This window comes from Capsella rubella, unplaced genomic scaffold (genome assembly GCF_000375325.1).
Source record: "Capsella rubella cultivar Monte Gargano unplaced genomic scaffold, Caprub1_0 scaffold_1, whole genome shotgun sequence".
NCBI classification, from domain to species: Eukaryota; Viridiplantae; Streptophyta; class Magnoliopsida; order Brassicales; family Brassicaceae; genus Capsella; species Capsella rubella.
In genome coordinates, this window is record NW_006238923.1 from 9,433,260 (window position 1) to 9,446,831 (window position 13,572).

Below are 13,572 nucleotides of genomic sequence, written 5' to 3' on the forward strand. Positions count from 1 at the left end.
ACCAAATTTCATACATTATCAAGCTTGGTTTTGCGTTATAAAAAGCACATACCTAGTTTCAAAATAGAATTCTATTAAGTTTTTGTAGTAGTCAAAGCTAAAAATTCCAAAATAAATAAAATAATAATAAAAGCTAAAAATTCCATCATGTTATAGTATGGATATATCCAAACAAATAATTAGTACAAAGAATATTCAAGTTACGGACGTTCGTATGCATACCAATGAACTTCTTGTTGTTTGGTAAGTCATCATGGCCGTTAGTTAAAATCCCCAACAGAACATTGGTGAATGGTGATTATCGATGGATCCATATATATATATATATATATCATTTGCTAATCGCCTTTTTTTCCCTTCTCTTAATTGGAGTGTTTTTTCTCTCTAAGAATCCTAATTAAGAAATAAACTACGGTTAGTTAAAATTAGTAATGATTTTGTATCATATTGTTGTTTATAACAATGGATTTGTAACAGATTGGTTAATTAGGCCTAATAATAAGGGTATATATATAATTAGGGATAACAAACAAATTACACTCTAAATTATTAGAATACTTAAATATTTGGAATGGGTCCGACCGAGATAGTTGAGGAGTGACCCTGCGTAAGCGGATTCCTAACTTTTACCACCACCTTTGAGTTCTTCTCCCCAACACTCACACTTGTCTTCCTTCCTTACTTTCCCTTTCTACCATCTCTATCTATTCATTCTCTCTCACTCTCTCTTTCATAGACACTAAACGAACAGAGAAAAAACAAAAAGAAAGTGCAAGATGCAAGAACTTCCGAATTGCTTGTACGAGGGAGAGCAACCATCCTTGATCACTCCTTCATCTCCCACACCAAATCAGACTCTCTACCTTTCCAACCTCGACGACCATCATTTTCTCAGATTCTCCATCAAGTACCTTTACCTTTTCCAAAAATCTATCCCTTCTTTAACCTTAAAAGAGTCTCTCTCTAGGGTTCTAGTCGATTACTACCCTCTCGCGGGTCGGATAAGAGTCTCCAATGAGGGGAACAAGCTCGAGGTTGATTGCAATGGGGAAGGCGCGGTTTTCGCAGAAGCGTTCATGGATATAACTTGTCAAGAGTTTCTTGATCAGCATTCTCCCAAACCAAACAAGTCTTGGAGGAAGCTCTTGTTCAGGGTTCAAGCTCAGAGTTTCTTGGATATTCCTCCTCTTGTTATACAGGTTCGTTATCTCGTTATCTTTTTTTTTTGTTTTTCTTATTCTTGCTGAGCCACTTATGATTTTAATATCAAAAGTCAAGACCATGAGTCAGATTGTTTCCATATTTGTTTATAAGTTAGTGAAAGAATTATATTCGAAATTTTTGGAGGGGGATGATAAACGTAGCTCGAATATTTTAGGTTTCATAAAGTTAGTTGGACCGACTGTTCTGTTTAGATTTATGAATTTATTAATAGGAATAATCTAACAATTCCTGACTCTTACATTGATTCGGCCACTTTTATTATTTTCAAATAAGAAATGCATACTTTTCCTGATCGTGCATATAATGCATTCGATGTATCAATAACATAAAGGTTTTTTTCTGCAACATTTCTTCTTAAAATACGTGAAACTTTAATAAAGAGATCAGATTAGGAGAAAAAGAAGGGTACATAGAGAATAAACTTGTCTGTTCAACTACTCCTTTTTCTTCTATTGGTTGCAAGAAATCTAACAAAACTCTTTATCTTGCCTTGGAGTAGATGTTAGCTTATGTATTCTATAAGTCTTTTTGCTTAACTCATATGCATGCTATGATCTTATTAAAACCGCGTATCAATCTATGAAGTTACATATATATAAAGTCTTATTATACTTTGGGAGGTTTTAACTGTAACGTATAACGTTTTTTGCATCGGCAAGTTTGAATATAATTAACCCTTAGGTAATAATAAATGGTTATTTAATTTCATGTAACAAGTATGCTTTTGGTAATGGCTTACGAAAGTTGTTAATTAATAATGGATCAGGTGACGTATCTCCGTTGCGGGGGTATGATCCTCTGCACTGCGATCAATCATTGCCTCTGTGACGGCATCGGCACATCGCAGTTCCTACATGCATGGGCCCATGCCACCACTAGTAAAGTTCATCTGCCGACCAAACCATTTCACTCTCGTCACGTGTTAGATCCACGAAACCCTCCACGTATCACACACTCACATCCTGGTTTCACCGGAACCACCACCGTAGACAAGAACTCCACCTTCGACATATGCAAGTCTTTGCAGTCCCAACCACTGTCTCCCGCCACCTTAACCTTCACGACATCTCATCTCCTACGCTTAAAGAAAACCTGCTCTCCCTCGCTAAAATGCACTGCGTTTGAGGTACTAGCGGCTCACACGTGGCGATCGTGGGCTCGATCTCTTGAGTTACCAATGACCATGTTGCTCAAGCTTTTATTCTCCGTCAATATGAGGAAAAAGCTGAATCCAGAACTTCCTCAAGGATATTATGGTAACGGATTTGTACTAGCATGCGCCGAGAGCAAGGTACAAGACCTAGTCGATGGTAATATTTACCAAGCGGTGAAATTGATACAAGAGGCAAAAGCGAGAATCACCGACGAATATGTTAAATCAACGATAGATTTACTGGAGGATAAAACAGTGAAAACAAACGTCTCATGCAGTTTGGTCATTTCACAATGGGCAAAATTGGGACTAGAGGAGCTGGACTTGGGAGGAGGAAAGCCAATGTATATGGGTCCTTTGACGAGTGATATTTATTGTTTGCTTTTACCGGTCGCCGGAAACAATGATGCCATTAGGGTTCAGATGTCCCTACCGGAGGATGCTGTGAAGAGACTAGAGTATTACATGGTTAAGTTTTTAGACGGTCAAGATAACAAAGATGAGAATTCTTATGCATGATAAAGTTTTATTTTTATGGATTCCATCAATGGTCTATAATAAAAGAGTAGCTCACTTTGTCGACTTTCTATTGGTTTCGCTTTTATTTTTTCTTTACAGTTCCTTATATATACTATATAGTTTGAAACACATAAAATGGACATCTGAACGTACGCCCGATAAAAGAGTAGCACACTTGTCGGGGGTTTTTTTTAATCAGTTTTGTTAAAAACAAAACGAACAAGGTAAATGCAAAAATATGAGTTTTAATAACTAGTCTTTTTGTCGATCCTAATATTAATATGATAATGTACATTAACTGATCCATGAATTCAGCGGAAGACATGTTCTCTACCTAATTTTGTTCATCGTTTTTACTCAATGGTTCTTATATAAAAACCCGAAATCAAATTAACATTTCAGTGTATCAAATTGTGGTGACAACTTTCTGTTTGGTATGATAATTAAACAAATTGTATATACGTATGTTGGAATCTTAAACGCTAATTAAACTAAAACGCTATCTCTTTCTTATGATAAATGAATCTTTAACTAATATATTTCCAACGAAAACTATATGGCACCATACTCAATTATTAATGTGCATATGCATCATATTACAAAATATGTAAACTTTGGAATCGATACGGAACTCCATGTTCTGTTCTTTGTTTTCTACATGTCAACCAACCCTTCAGTAAGCAGTTGTGTGTTTTCTAACATAATTTGGAGTTGGGGAAAAAAAAAAAAACTTGTAATTTTTGAAAGTTGAGAAAAGTGTCATACTAGATAATTGTATTATTTTTGTTTTTATATTAAAAAATCAATTAAAAAGAAGAAAGATTATTATTATTGCATGTCGAAGCCCATATCCATGATCAGATGTACTTTTCATTGAAATAATCCGGCCCATTTAGTTGAGTACGATATTTATCTTTAGGTATTAAAATCTCAACACCGCAAGATCTTTTCCTGAATTTCAGACAACAAACAACACAAGAAAAGAAAAAGAAGAAAAAGGCAGAGTCCCAAAAATATTCAAGTTTCAAAGAATTTTTTTTTTTCCTTCATCAAGCAAACTTGGGTTAGTGAAATCTCAAATCTTAGCTATCCTCCAATTTCGTTTACTGTCCCTTTGTTTTAAAATTGATTTCATCTTTTGAATCAATTGGCCCTTCTCATCTTTAAGTCCTTCACGTTTCGTAATTTATCGATCTCTTCTGCAGATTTTGCTTTTATGTTCTTCGTTCGTGAATTTTTTTAGTAATCGCCTTCTATGATTCAGTTTTTTTTTTTTTTTGGGTGATTTAATCGAATCCGTTGGAATATGTTTTTAAACATCTTTGGTTGATGCGGCCACATGAGTCAAAACAATATGTGAAGCTGAGATAGATCAGACCAAAAGCAGTTTCTGTAGATCTGTGTCTTGTTTTGTTGTAGCATTTATTCTGTTATGTGAAAAATAATTAATTCTGTTTTGTTTGACCAAAAAAAGTTCCACATTACTCTGTGAATCCTCGTTGACGATGGTGCTCGCTATTTGCAGATATTTCGTCAGCTAAATCGATTAATTAAAAGATCGAAACTTTTTGGTCAGTTTGTGCTGTTTGGCGGAAGAAGATTACTATGGGAGAAGAGCATCCTAGAAAGCGGTCTCGACAACATTTCGAAGCGGAGGCAAGACACGTATCTTTGTTGGAATCTCCTCAATGTGAAACGTCAAAGTTGTATATCAGCAGGGAAGAGATTGAGCGTTTCTCTCCATCAAGAAAAGATGGGATTGACCTGGCCAAGGAGTCTTTTTTACGGTCTTCGTATTGCACCTTCCTGCAAAGGCTTGGCATGAAGCTTCATGTGTAAGCTCACAGTATTATTTCTTTTGTTGCTTCATTTGCTAGGAACTAGTGTTTTGTTCTTTGGTTGCTTGCTTCATGGAGTATACTTAATGCTTCTTCTTGTCTTCTGATATTTCTTGGAACTTGTTTTAGCTAAAGAGGGTGCCTAGTGCATGACAATGGCTAAGCTTAACTGTTGAATTTTGTCGTAGGGCCACTGTGGAAGGTGGTCTGGAGGTTCTCGAACTATAAAAATTCTCCATTTTGTCTACCTTTATATCTTGTGAATGGAGAATTATGTAATTTATAGTCAAAATTTGGTGTTCATGCATCATATATTGGCACACTTCTCATCGGCAATGGGAGGCTTTGCATCTGTAGTGAATTTGCTTGGGAGCTGTTCACCTGTTTAGACATGCCCTTGTGATATATGTCTCTGTATTTGTAATTCTCTGCTTGGTTATCAAAACCATCAGCTGTTCCTACCATTATCCCATCTGATGTTCTTAGTTTTCTGAGCAAGTGCACTTCCTCCGGCCCACTATTTTTGAATCTTCTATCATAGGTACTGGTGTTTTTCGTTCTTTGCACTAATCACGTGTGTCGGAACAGTTTCGTGTTATAAATGCCGGTTTTGTTGAAAGTGATGTCTTGCATTTAGTTGCTGCCCAAGATATTATAACATTGAACTTGTTCTTGTTGAAGGTTTTTGACAATCTCATTGCTTCAGGTCCCAGGTTACAATAGCTTGTGCAATGATGATGTGCCACCGATTTTACATGCGCCAATCTCATGCAAAAAATGACTGGCAGGTAAGAATATTCTGTATACGTATGTTCATCAATTGCACTCATTGAAGCTGTCAGGAAAGTTTGGATGCTTGAATATAGTCTGTAATGGAGAAATTTATGCTTCGAACAAGATTTTGAGTAATGATATTCACTTGGTGATTTGCAGACGATAGCAACTGCCAGTCTGTTCCTCGCTTGCAAAGCTGAAGATGAGCCATGTCAACTGTCCAGCGTTGTTGTTGCATCTTATGAAATCATTTATGAGTGGGATCCCTCTGCCTCAATTAGAATCCATCAAACTGTAAGTATCTCTAAATCTATATTGGTAAGTTTGCATTGCGCATTGTGCAGTTTGCTAATATATTACTTGTTACTTTGCCTGTAGGAATGTTACCATGAATTTAAAGAAATTGTTTTGGCGGGGGAGAGGCTTGTGCTGGACACAAGTGCTTTCCATCTAGACATTGAACTTCCCTACAAACCTCTGGCTGCTGCTTTGAATAGGCTGAACGCTTGGCCTGACCTTGCAACAGCAGCATGGAATTTTGTGCATGACTGGTAAGGACCCTTGCTAGTTGCTACTATTAGTACATGTGTGAGTTTTTCTCCCCACATTGTGTTTGAATAATCTTTTATAATGCATTGCGTGTAGGCTTCGAACCACCCTATGCTTGCAGTACCGACCCCATGTTATTGCAACTGCCACTGTGCACCTAGCTGCCACATTCCAGAACGCGAAAGTAGGCAGTAGGAGAGATTGGTGGTTGGAGTTTGGAGTTACAACTAAGCTATTAAAAGGTTTGTTCTTATAACACTAAATTGCTCTGTTATTATTGTCAGTCATTTTTGATCAAGTGAGATGTAATGTTTCTATAAAGTTAGCTCTGATAATAGGCAATAAGATGGCTCCAATTTAAGTGGCATGTTAGGTTCTTACCATGTGCACATATCGAGTTTGACATTAGGTAGTGGTCTGAACGAAAAGATGTACCGCTACTGAGTTTAGTGATTGATAAAAATAACCGGATATTTTCATCAATGGTGACAGAGGTGATCCAGGAGATGTGCATACTGATGGAAGTGGACAGAAGGAGGACTATGCCACCTCCACCTCCACCTCCAAGAAGAGAGTTAACTTGGGCAATACCTGCACCAATAAAGCCAGTCCATATGGCTAGAGCTTATCCATTTCACAGCTACCCTTTGCAGTCCTATAGACAGGCTGGCATCTGGTGAGCCATTGTTGAACAGCATGAAGATGTAATCTCCCTTGGAGTTGAGTTGGATTGACAAAAGAAGACTCATGAGAGAGAGGCAGTGTAGCATTATATAGCGATCAGAGTGAGGTGCTTTTGTCTAAGTTAAGCCTCTCAGGTATGACCAAAGTGAATTCTCTCAAGATTAATCATCTTTGTTCTCGTACAGAGAGATTATGTATAGAAGTGTCCATTCACATGTTATAATACTAGAAGACTTCATACCGTTGTATATCTCGAATCTATGTTTTGGGTTTCGTTCAAAAGTTCAAAATTGTTTTTGACTTCTTCTCTCAAATGTTAAGTAATTTGGTTTTGATGAGGTGCTACTAGGTCTGTGTTATGTTGAGACGAACCACAATCCCGTTTTCAACCCAAATATTTCAAGTTATAATCCAGACGATTGAGTCGTATGGAAAAAATCTCGTTTGCTTGTTTCGACTGAGTATAGTCTCTTGCCTCTATCAGTGGAATAGATGGTGGCGGATTCTGATGCCAAAAAGGAAGAAGAAACAACGTCGTCTTCTGTTAACATGTTCAAATGATAGATACCACTGAGAAGACAAAGACATGAACAACACAAGAGCCCTGCCCCTGTTGTAATGTAGGATAGTCTCGGATTGAATGAAGAGGATACATATTAGAACATTATAGCAGATACTGAACATTAGTGATGGAAGAAAGAACCCAAGTTATGTATAGATCAGTGATTAATTAATCTGGGTGGAGGAGTTATACCGATCGTGTAAACCGGTCAATAACCGGGTTCAAGTTTCCATTTATTTATTTTTATTCAATTAAATATAAATCCTCATATCAGGAGATCCTGCTCTCTCTCTTTCTCTCTCTCTCTCTCTTCCCCCAACTCGCGAACAAAGCAAACCCTAGATCATCAATCGGAGAGGGAGACGGCAGCTCTTCGTTGGCGATTCTTTCCACCGGCGACGGCGAAACTTTCACAGATCTCTTAATCTCTGTAACATTTTGTACGTCTTCTCTCTCTTTCTTTAGTTTCGTGATCTATTGTTACGGCTCTGTCTATGTGGTTCTCAGCTCTATTTTGGAGCGCCGCTTCGTCTCTGTGTTTATTGGCTCCTCTGGGTGTTTCTCTGTCTCTGATTATTTCCTTGGTTCTATCTATGTGATTCCTTTGTTCTTGTCTCTCTCGTTTTCACTGAATTCAATATAGCTGGCTAAGATCTATGCGGTTTCTCTTCAATGTTTCCTGGATAATTCTTTCCCTTGTATAGAAATCTATGGCTCTACAACTAGTTTGAGCTCGTCTAGTATTGATGTACTGATTATTTCAATCTATTTCTCTCTCTCTCGAGAGAGTTTTTTAGAAAATTTTGTGTGGAGCCTTGCATATGTTTTTGTGCTTGTTGATAAACAAATTTGGATAACTTACTTTTGTGTGTTTGATCTTGTAAGTTCAGGGTGGGAATTCTGCCATGGCGGAGCATTTGGCTTCCATTTTTGGTACCGAGAAGGACAGAGTTAACTGTCCGTTCTACTTCAAGATTGGCGCTTGCCGTCACGGCGATAGGTGTTCTCGTCTCCACAACCGTCCCACCATCTCCCCAACACTCCTCCTCTCAAACATGTACCAAAGGCCTGACATGATAACCCCTGGTGTTGATGCCCAGGGTCAACCGCTTGACCCGCGCAAGATCCAAGAGCATTTTGAGGATTTCTTTGAGGATCTCTTTGAGGAACTCGGAAAGTTTGGCGAGATAGAGAGCCTCAACATTTGTGACAACCTTGCTGATCACATGATTGGCAACGTATATGTTCAGTTTAAGGAAGAGGATCAGGCTGCAGCGGCTTTGCAGGCTCTGCAAGGTAGGTTCTACTCAGGACGTCCCATCATTGCGGATTTCTCTCCTGTGACGGATTTCCGTGAAGCAACGTGTCGGCAGTATGAAGAAAACAACTGTAACCGTGGTGGGTACTGTAACTTTATGCACGTGAAGCTTGTTTCAAGGGAGCTGAGGAGAAAACTCTTTGGGAGGTATAGGCGGTCATACCGCAGGGGTAGCAGAAGCAGGAGCAGGAGCAGGAGTATTAGCCCCAGGCACAAGAGAGACTATGACAGACGTGATCCTCCTCACCGGGAATTCAGTCACCGGGACAGGGATCGCGAGTTTTACCGACAAGGAAGTGGGAAAAGGAGCAGTGAGAGGTCGGAGAGACAAGACAGGGACGGTTCAAGGGGTAGGAGACAAGCAAGCCCTAAACGAGGAGGGAGCCCGGGTGGCGGGAGAGAAGGAAGCGAGGAGAGGAGGGCAAGGATTGAGCAATGGAACCGAGAACGGGAGGAGAAGGAAGAGGGAGGAGCTTGAAACCCCTGATTACTCGAATTATGATTGCTGCTGCATTGTGCTTCTCTGCGTTTGCTGAATGTTTCTGAGATGGGTAAAATCTGGTGATGGATTTTTCATTTGGGTTGTCTTAATTTGGAACTTGAAATGAGTGGAACCAAGTCCTTTAGATTATAAAATGTTTGGGGTTACTTTCTTGTAGTTTTTGATTAGGAGAAAACGTTGTTGCCGCCGCGTCCCCTTGTTATTGATATTCACCAGTGTTCCTTAGACTTTGTACTATCTTCTGTTGGTTTAGTGTTCCTTTAAAATTGTCGTTTCTTCTTTTTAAGTCTTTAAAGCTTGGGGATACGTAACTTGTTTCTGTGTGATGGACTGATAATATATAGATAGTCCTCTGTTCTCACCAATCCGGGTCAAAAGCACATCGAATTTCAGTAATAAAATATAAGGTGGCTAACACTATGGCATCTGAGTGCATTTGGTTGGATTCAAAATCGACTTTTCGTTCAAGTTCTTATCGTTGCGTTGCTTGGGTAGTTTTGAATTTCTCAACTCTGTTATGTTATGAAATACCTTCATCTCCTAGTTGGGGATGCGTTCTATAAGAGCAATAACTGTATCATATTTATTTGTCCTCGGTCGTCACATATATTTACAGTGTGTAGTAATCAACAATAATATGATAAATCACTCAAAATATTGCTATGATCACCATTCACCGTCATCACCACCCCCAATGGAACCGTCCTACCTACCACCAGCACCGAAAGGGCGAGAGATCCCCATCCCCCTCGCCCACGGCGGTGTCATTTACTAGTAATAAATTTATCTTACTTTTGAAGTACCAAACAAAAACATGTATAGTATTTGTTTATTCTTACTTTTCATTGACACATTGTATATTGGCTGAACTTTATCACATGAATTATCAATTATGGAGATTAATTAACTAGTAGATAAATATATAGATTATACAGATTGACCACGTGGAGAAGTCTTTGCCGTCTTCGCTTGAGTGGATTTTTGTATATAAATAAATACTAGTAATAAACCCATACGAATCGTATTGTTAACTTTTAAAAAGTTTTCTTACGTGCATCACATATATACAACAGCTCTACATATCGAAAATAATAATTCATGGATAATATCCAAATGGTCGCATCTATATATAGTCAATGGTCGCATCAACATTTGCGATTTGAAACCCGACATCAGTATCTCAACGTACGGGTGTATCAGTTGATCGCTCAAAATATAACATTTTCAAAGTTGGGAATAATCATCAACAAATATAAAGACTACTTTTATGTGCTTATCTTATGCTTGGCAAAAAAATTTTTTTGATATTAATTAGTTAAGGTTCATAACGTCTTGGTTTTGTATCTTTTTAACCCTAAATTATTATGATCTTTCTTAACATTTTTACACCCCAAAAAAACAAAAAAACAAAACCTTTTTAAACCCTAAAACTTGTACATCACCATATTTTATAAATGTGGTTCATATTCATTTTAAACAAGCGCTGTTTTGATGCATCGTACGATGGAAAATATAAACAAATTCCATAATTTATAAATCTGAAAGATCATCGTAGCTAGTATCTACAAATTGAGCTTAACCCTATATGTATACACCAAAAACATTAATAATAATGAACTTATATTCTCAAATACTAATAGCTCAATTGGTAATCATTTATGACAAAAAAAATTAGAGGTTTTCGATTTAAAAAAAGTTTGTGATGAGACTATATAATATGTTTTAGTTTTAGATTTGAAAAGATGTATAGGTTTTTGCACAAAACCTCTTAGTGATTCAAAAAATAATGAGCTGATATGGTTCTCTAAACATTCATTATAAATGATGCATGATGGTACTAAAACTAAAAGTTATGATTCGTTAGGAAAATATATATACATATAAAGATGATGAGGGATAGGAATGGGGAAAGAGAGTGTTGGACAGTGATGCCCTAAATTTGAGAAAGCATATATTCCCCTGCCTGCTCTAAAGCCTTTGTCCTCTTCTTAGACAAACTTTAAAATTAAAAAAAAAAAATTGCTTTCCCATACTACTTTTAAGGACCCTCCTTTTAAGGCCTTTGTTCTCTACTTTTTTTTTCTTTCTCTTTTGACCCCAAAGACAGACAAAAAAAAAAGAGGTTATCTCTTTTCTTTCATAGCATAGAAATAATTTATATGATTAACCAACCTACAAGACCATCATCTTTAGTTTCTTTTGAATTCAGTTTAATCATGAACCATCATCAGTGCATAGCCCTTGTTTTACGTGCTATATATTATGTAGCTACCTCTATTATTCGCGATAATATATATAGTTGTACTATTACTATTAAACAAGGGCTACTATAAAGTTTCTGCAGCCAAAAGAAACAATACTATAATGTCTTACCATCGCCCTTTCCTATCAAAGTTTGCAATTTTGTTATGTTTTGGCAGTTTGATTTTCGAAACCCATAATCGTAGAAGATGCTGAAAAATGGGATGTAAATAATTCTTACCATCATACTGTGTGTGAGATATATCTTTTTACAAGGAAGATTGACCAGTTTATGAGTACTTAAGGGTTAAGACGATGGCATTTTAATTGTATTTAATCAAATAATGTGTTATGAAAGCGATTTGGCGATGATGTTACCCTGATTGGTATAACAGATGTAAAACAAACTTAGATCCTATACACCTAATACTATACTTTTGATATTAAATGCAAGTATGTATACACTGATATATTTTAACAAAACTTTTAAAAAGGCACACAAATATAATAGATTAACACAATGTATAGCTTTTCAAAATCTAAGATCAACTTGGATAATGGATAGAGGGAGCCTATAATTTATTGATCTTCTTGTACAAATGGTGTATATATGCGTTCTAGTTTAGTCTCTGGTCTGATCCTTATGATGGAAATCTCCTATGATGATGCCTTGAATTGCATTTTTCATATATTTTAATTTGATCCCATTTTTCATACTTGATCCCAACTTTTCAAATTAAATCTTTGATCTCGGTTATAATTTTTCAGCTTAAAAATGTTTGGGACTCGTAATAAAATATGTTAAAATTTAGCGATTCTATATATATATATATATGTTTCTAATTTTGTTATATTGCTCATAATTCAAAAAATATAGATTACGTTTTTAATTTTACCATAAACTATATTATTAAGAGTCCCAAACCTTTTTGAGTAGACAAACTTTGTAATAAAAATCTAAAGTTAATCATGTGTCTCATATTTACTAAAACAACGTGACTTTTGTAATGGTGACAGATATTATTATTTTGTAACAATATTAGCCACGTGGATGGTTCTTTATGTGCAACATTAATTTTTTTTTAATGTGACCATTGACATGATAAAGCCTAACTTTCTATACTTTGTATATCGATCGTCTCAATTAGTTTAAGCTACCATATACATAATAAACCGAAAGAAAGGACCCTCCTTAATCAAATAGATCAGCATCACAATTTTTGGTTGACACAAAGTAGATAACAACCCGCATGAGTGAGGTGTAGGAGGGTTGACACATTAGGGTTTCGATCGGAACGTGAGCTTGCATATATTTTATATTCGGTTTTGTTGATGAAAATTAGAATTGCGAGTGGACCATTCACCATTCATGTCTCATGGCTAGAAGTATACTTAATTGATGATCATCCGAATTTTCTAGCATGAAGGATTTGTCCAGTAAAGAATATACTAGTCATTGTTAGAATTACTCGATTTAGATCCAGAACATACACCGATGTTTTTATTTTGTTTTCTTTCTGAAAACGATATATATTGTAGTAGCTTAATTGCTTTTTAAGCATTACAAGAAAAGAAAAAAAATGAAGGTGAGAGTTGTGACTTGTGAGTTGTGAGCGTGCAAGTAGAGATAAAAATAGAGTGGAAAAAGAAACATAAAAAGTGAAAACAAAGTTTTTCCCATACTCTTTCCGATCTCATCACATTCCCCAACATGACTTTCTTCTGATGTGAGTCTCGTTGCTCTCTCTCTCTCTCTCTTTTTCTTTCATATATATGCTGTTTCTAAAATATCTTTTTTCGTTTTATACAAGTGAATTAATATGGAACTAACTTTAAAGTTAATAGATTATTAACTTAGTTGTTTTCCACACACGACTAAATTAGTTAATCAATTAAACATTCTCTTTTTAGATGCGATCGAATTGGTGACAGCTTTATCCAACAGTACTATACTCAATCTCGTAACTTATTGCACTTTTGAGTCACCAGATAAGGAATCATTTTTTTTTTTTTTTTTTTTGACCAAACTAAGGAGGAATCATTTATGTATTAAAAACTAAACGAAGTTCAAGTTACTTCTCCCTTCCTAAACTTCTAAAATGCGATCATTCCAAAAAAAAGTCAGCCAATCAATAACATGAGAATATATATGACACATGTTCTTTCCTTTTAAACCAATAACATCAAATATACATTGCACGACACATT

The 13,572-nt window shown here is 36.4% G+C and overlaps 4 protein-coding genes across 8 annotated transcripts; 3 read left to right on the forward strand and 1 right to left on the reverse strand.

Annotated features, from left to right (window-relative positions):
- The first annotated feature begins 699 nt into the window (after window positions 1-699).
- On the forward strand, window positions 700-2,951 carry LOC17900938 (omega-hydroxypalmitate O-feruloyl transferase). Its single transcript, XM_006304405.2, has 2 exons — window positions 700-1,199; window positions 1,991-2,951. Exons 1-2 carry the CDS (start codon window positions 777-779, stop codon window positions 2,894-2,896), a joined length of 1,329 nt encoding a protein of 442 aa, XP_006304467.1. The 5' UTR covers window positions 700-776; the 3' UTR covers window positions 2,897-2,951.
- Window positions 2,952-3,861: 910 nt separating this feature from the next.
- Window positions 3,862-7,046, forward strand: LOC17896680 (cyclin-T1-3). Of its 4 annotated transcripts, none has more exons than XM_006305330.2 (7): window positions 3,862-3,959; window positions 4,422-4,731; window positions 5,441-5,522; window positions 5,668-5,802; window positions 5,887-6,059; window positions 6,154-6,299; window positions 6,550-7,046. In XM_006305330.2, exons 2-7 carry the CDS (start codon window positions 4,502-4,504, stop codon window positions 6,735-6,737), a joined length of 954 nt encoding a protein of 317 aa, XP_006305392.1. In that variant the 5' UTR covers window positions 3,862-3,959; window positions 4,422-4,501; the 3' UTR covers window positions 6,738-7,046. The 4 variants fall into 4 exon arrangements, with proteins under 4 accessions (XP_006305392.1, XP_023633283.1, XP_023633282.1 ...); XM_023777515.1 differs by lacking the exon at window positions 3,862-3,959 and adding an exon at window positions 4,923-5,275 and having other exon boundaries at window positions 4,644-4,731; XM_023777514.1 differs by lacking the exon at window positions 3,862-3,959 and adding an exon at window positions 4,864-5,275 and having other exon boundaries at window positions 4,649-4,731.
- Window positions 7,047-7,183: 137 nt separating this feature from the next.
- Window positions 7,184-7,928, reverse strand: LOC111828652 (the record flags this gene model as incomplete). Its single annotated transcript, XM_023777128.1, is given in 3 exon segments — window positions 7,184-7,608; window positions 7,610-7,760; window positions 7,762-7,928. Coding segments are annotated over 3 exon segments (372 nt in total), but the record flags the coding sequence as incomplete, so codon positions are not given.
- Window positions 7,635-9,404, forward strand: LOC17899715 (splicing factor U2af small subunit A). 2 transcript variants are annotated; one of them, XM_006305402.2, is made up of 2 exons: window positions 7,635-7,743; window positions 8,194-9,404. In XM_006305402.2, exon 2 carries the CDS (start codon window positions 8,209-8,211, stop codon window positions 9,097-9,099), a length of 891 nt encoding a protein of 296 aa, XP_006305464.1. In that variant the 5' UTR covers window positions 7,635-7,743; window positions 8,194-8,208; the 3' UTR covers window positions 9,100-9,404. The 2 variants fall into 2 exon arrangements, with proteins under 2 accessions (XP_006305464.1, XP_023633284.1); XM_023777516.1 differs by having other exon boundaries at window positions 7,640-7,743; window positions 8,189-9,404.
- The last annotated feature ends 4,168 nt before the right edge of the window (window positions 9,405-13,572 follow it).

Coding starts and splice junctions, on each gene's coding strand:
- LOC17896680 (XM_006305330.2), top strand. CDS start 4,502: ATGGGAGAAGAGCATCCTAGAAAGCGGTCTCGACAACATTTCGAAGCG. Junction 6,060..6,153: donor TGGAATTTTGTGCATGACTG/GTAAGGACCCTT, acceptor CATTGCGTGTAG/GCTTCGAACCACCCTATGCT. Junction 6,300..6,549: donor TACAACTAAGCTATTAAAAG/GTTTGTTCTTAT, acceptor CAATGGTGACAG/AGGTGATCCAGGAGATGTGC.
- LOC17900938 (XM_006304405.2), top strand. CDS start 777: ATGCAAGAACTTCCGAATTGCTTGTACGAGGGAGAGCAACCATCCTTG. Junction 1,200..1,990: donor TTCCTCCTCTTGTTATACAG/GTTCGTTATCTC, acceptor ATAATGGATCAG/GTGACGTATCTCCGTTGCGG.
- LOC17899715 (XM_006305402.2), top strand. CDS start 8,209: ATGGCGGAGCATTTGGCTTCCATTTTTGGTACCGAGAAGGACAGAGTT.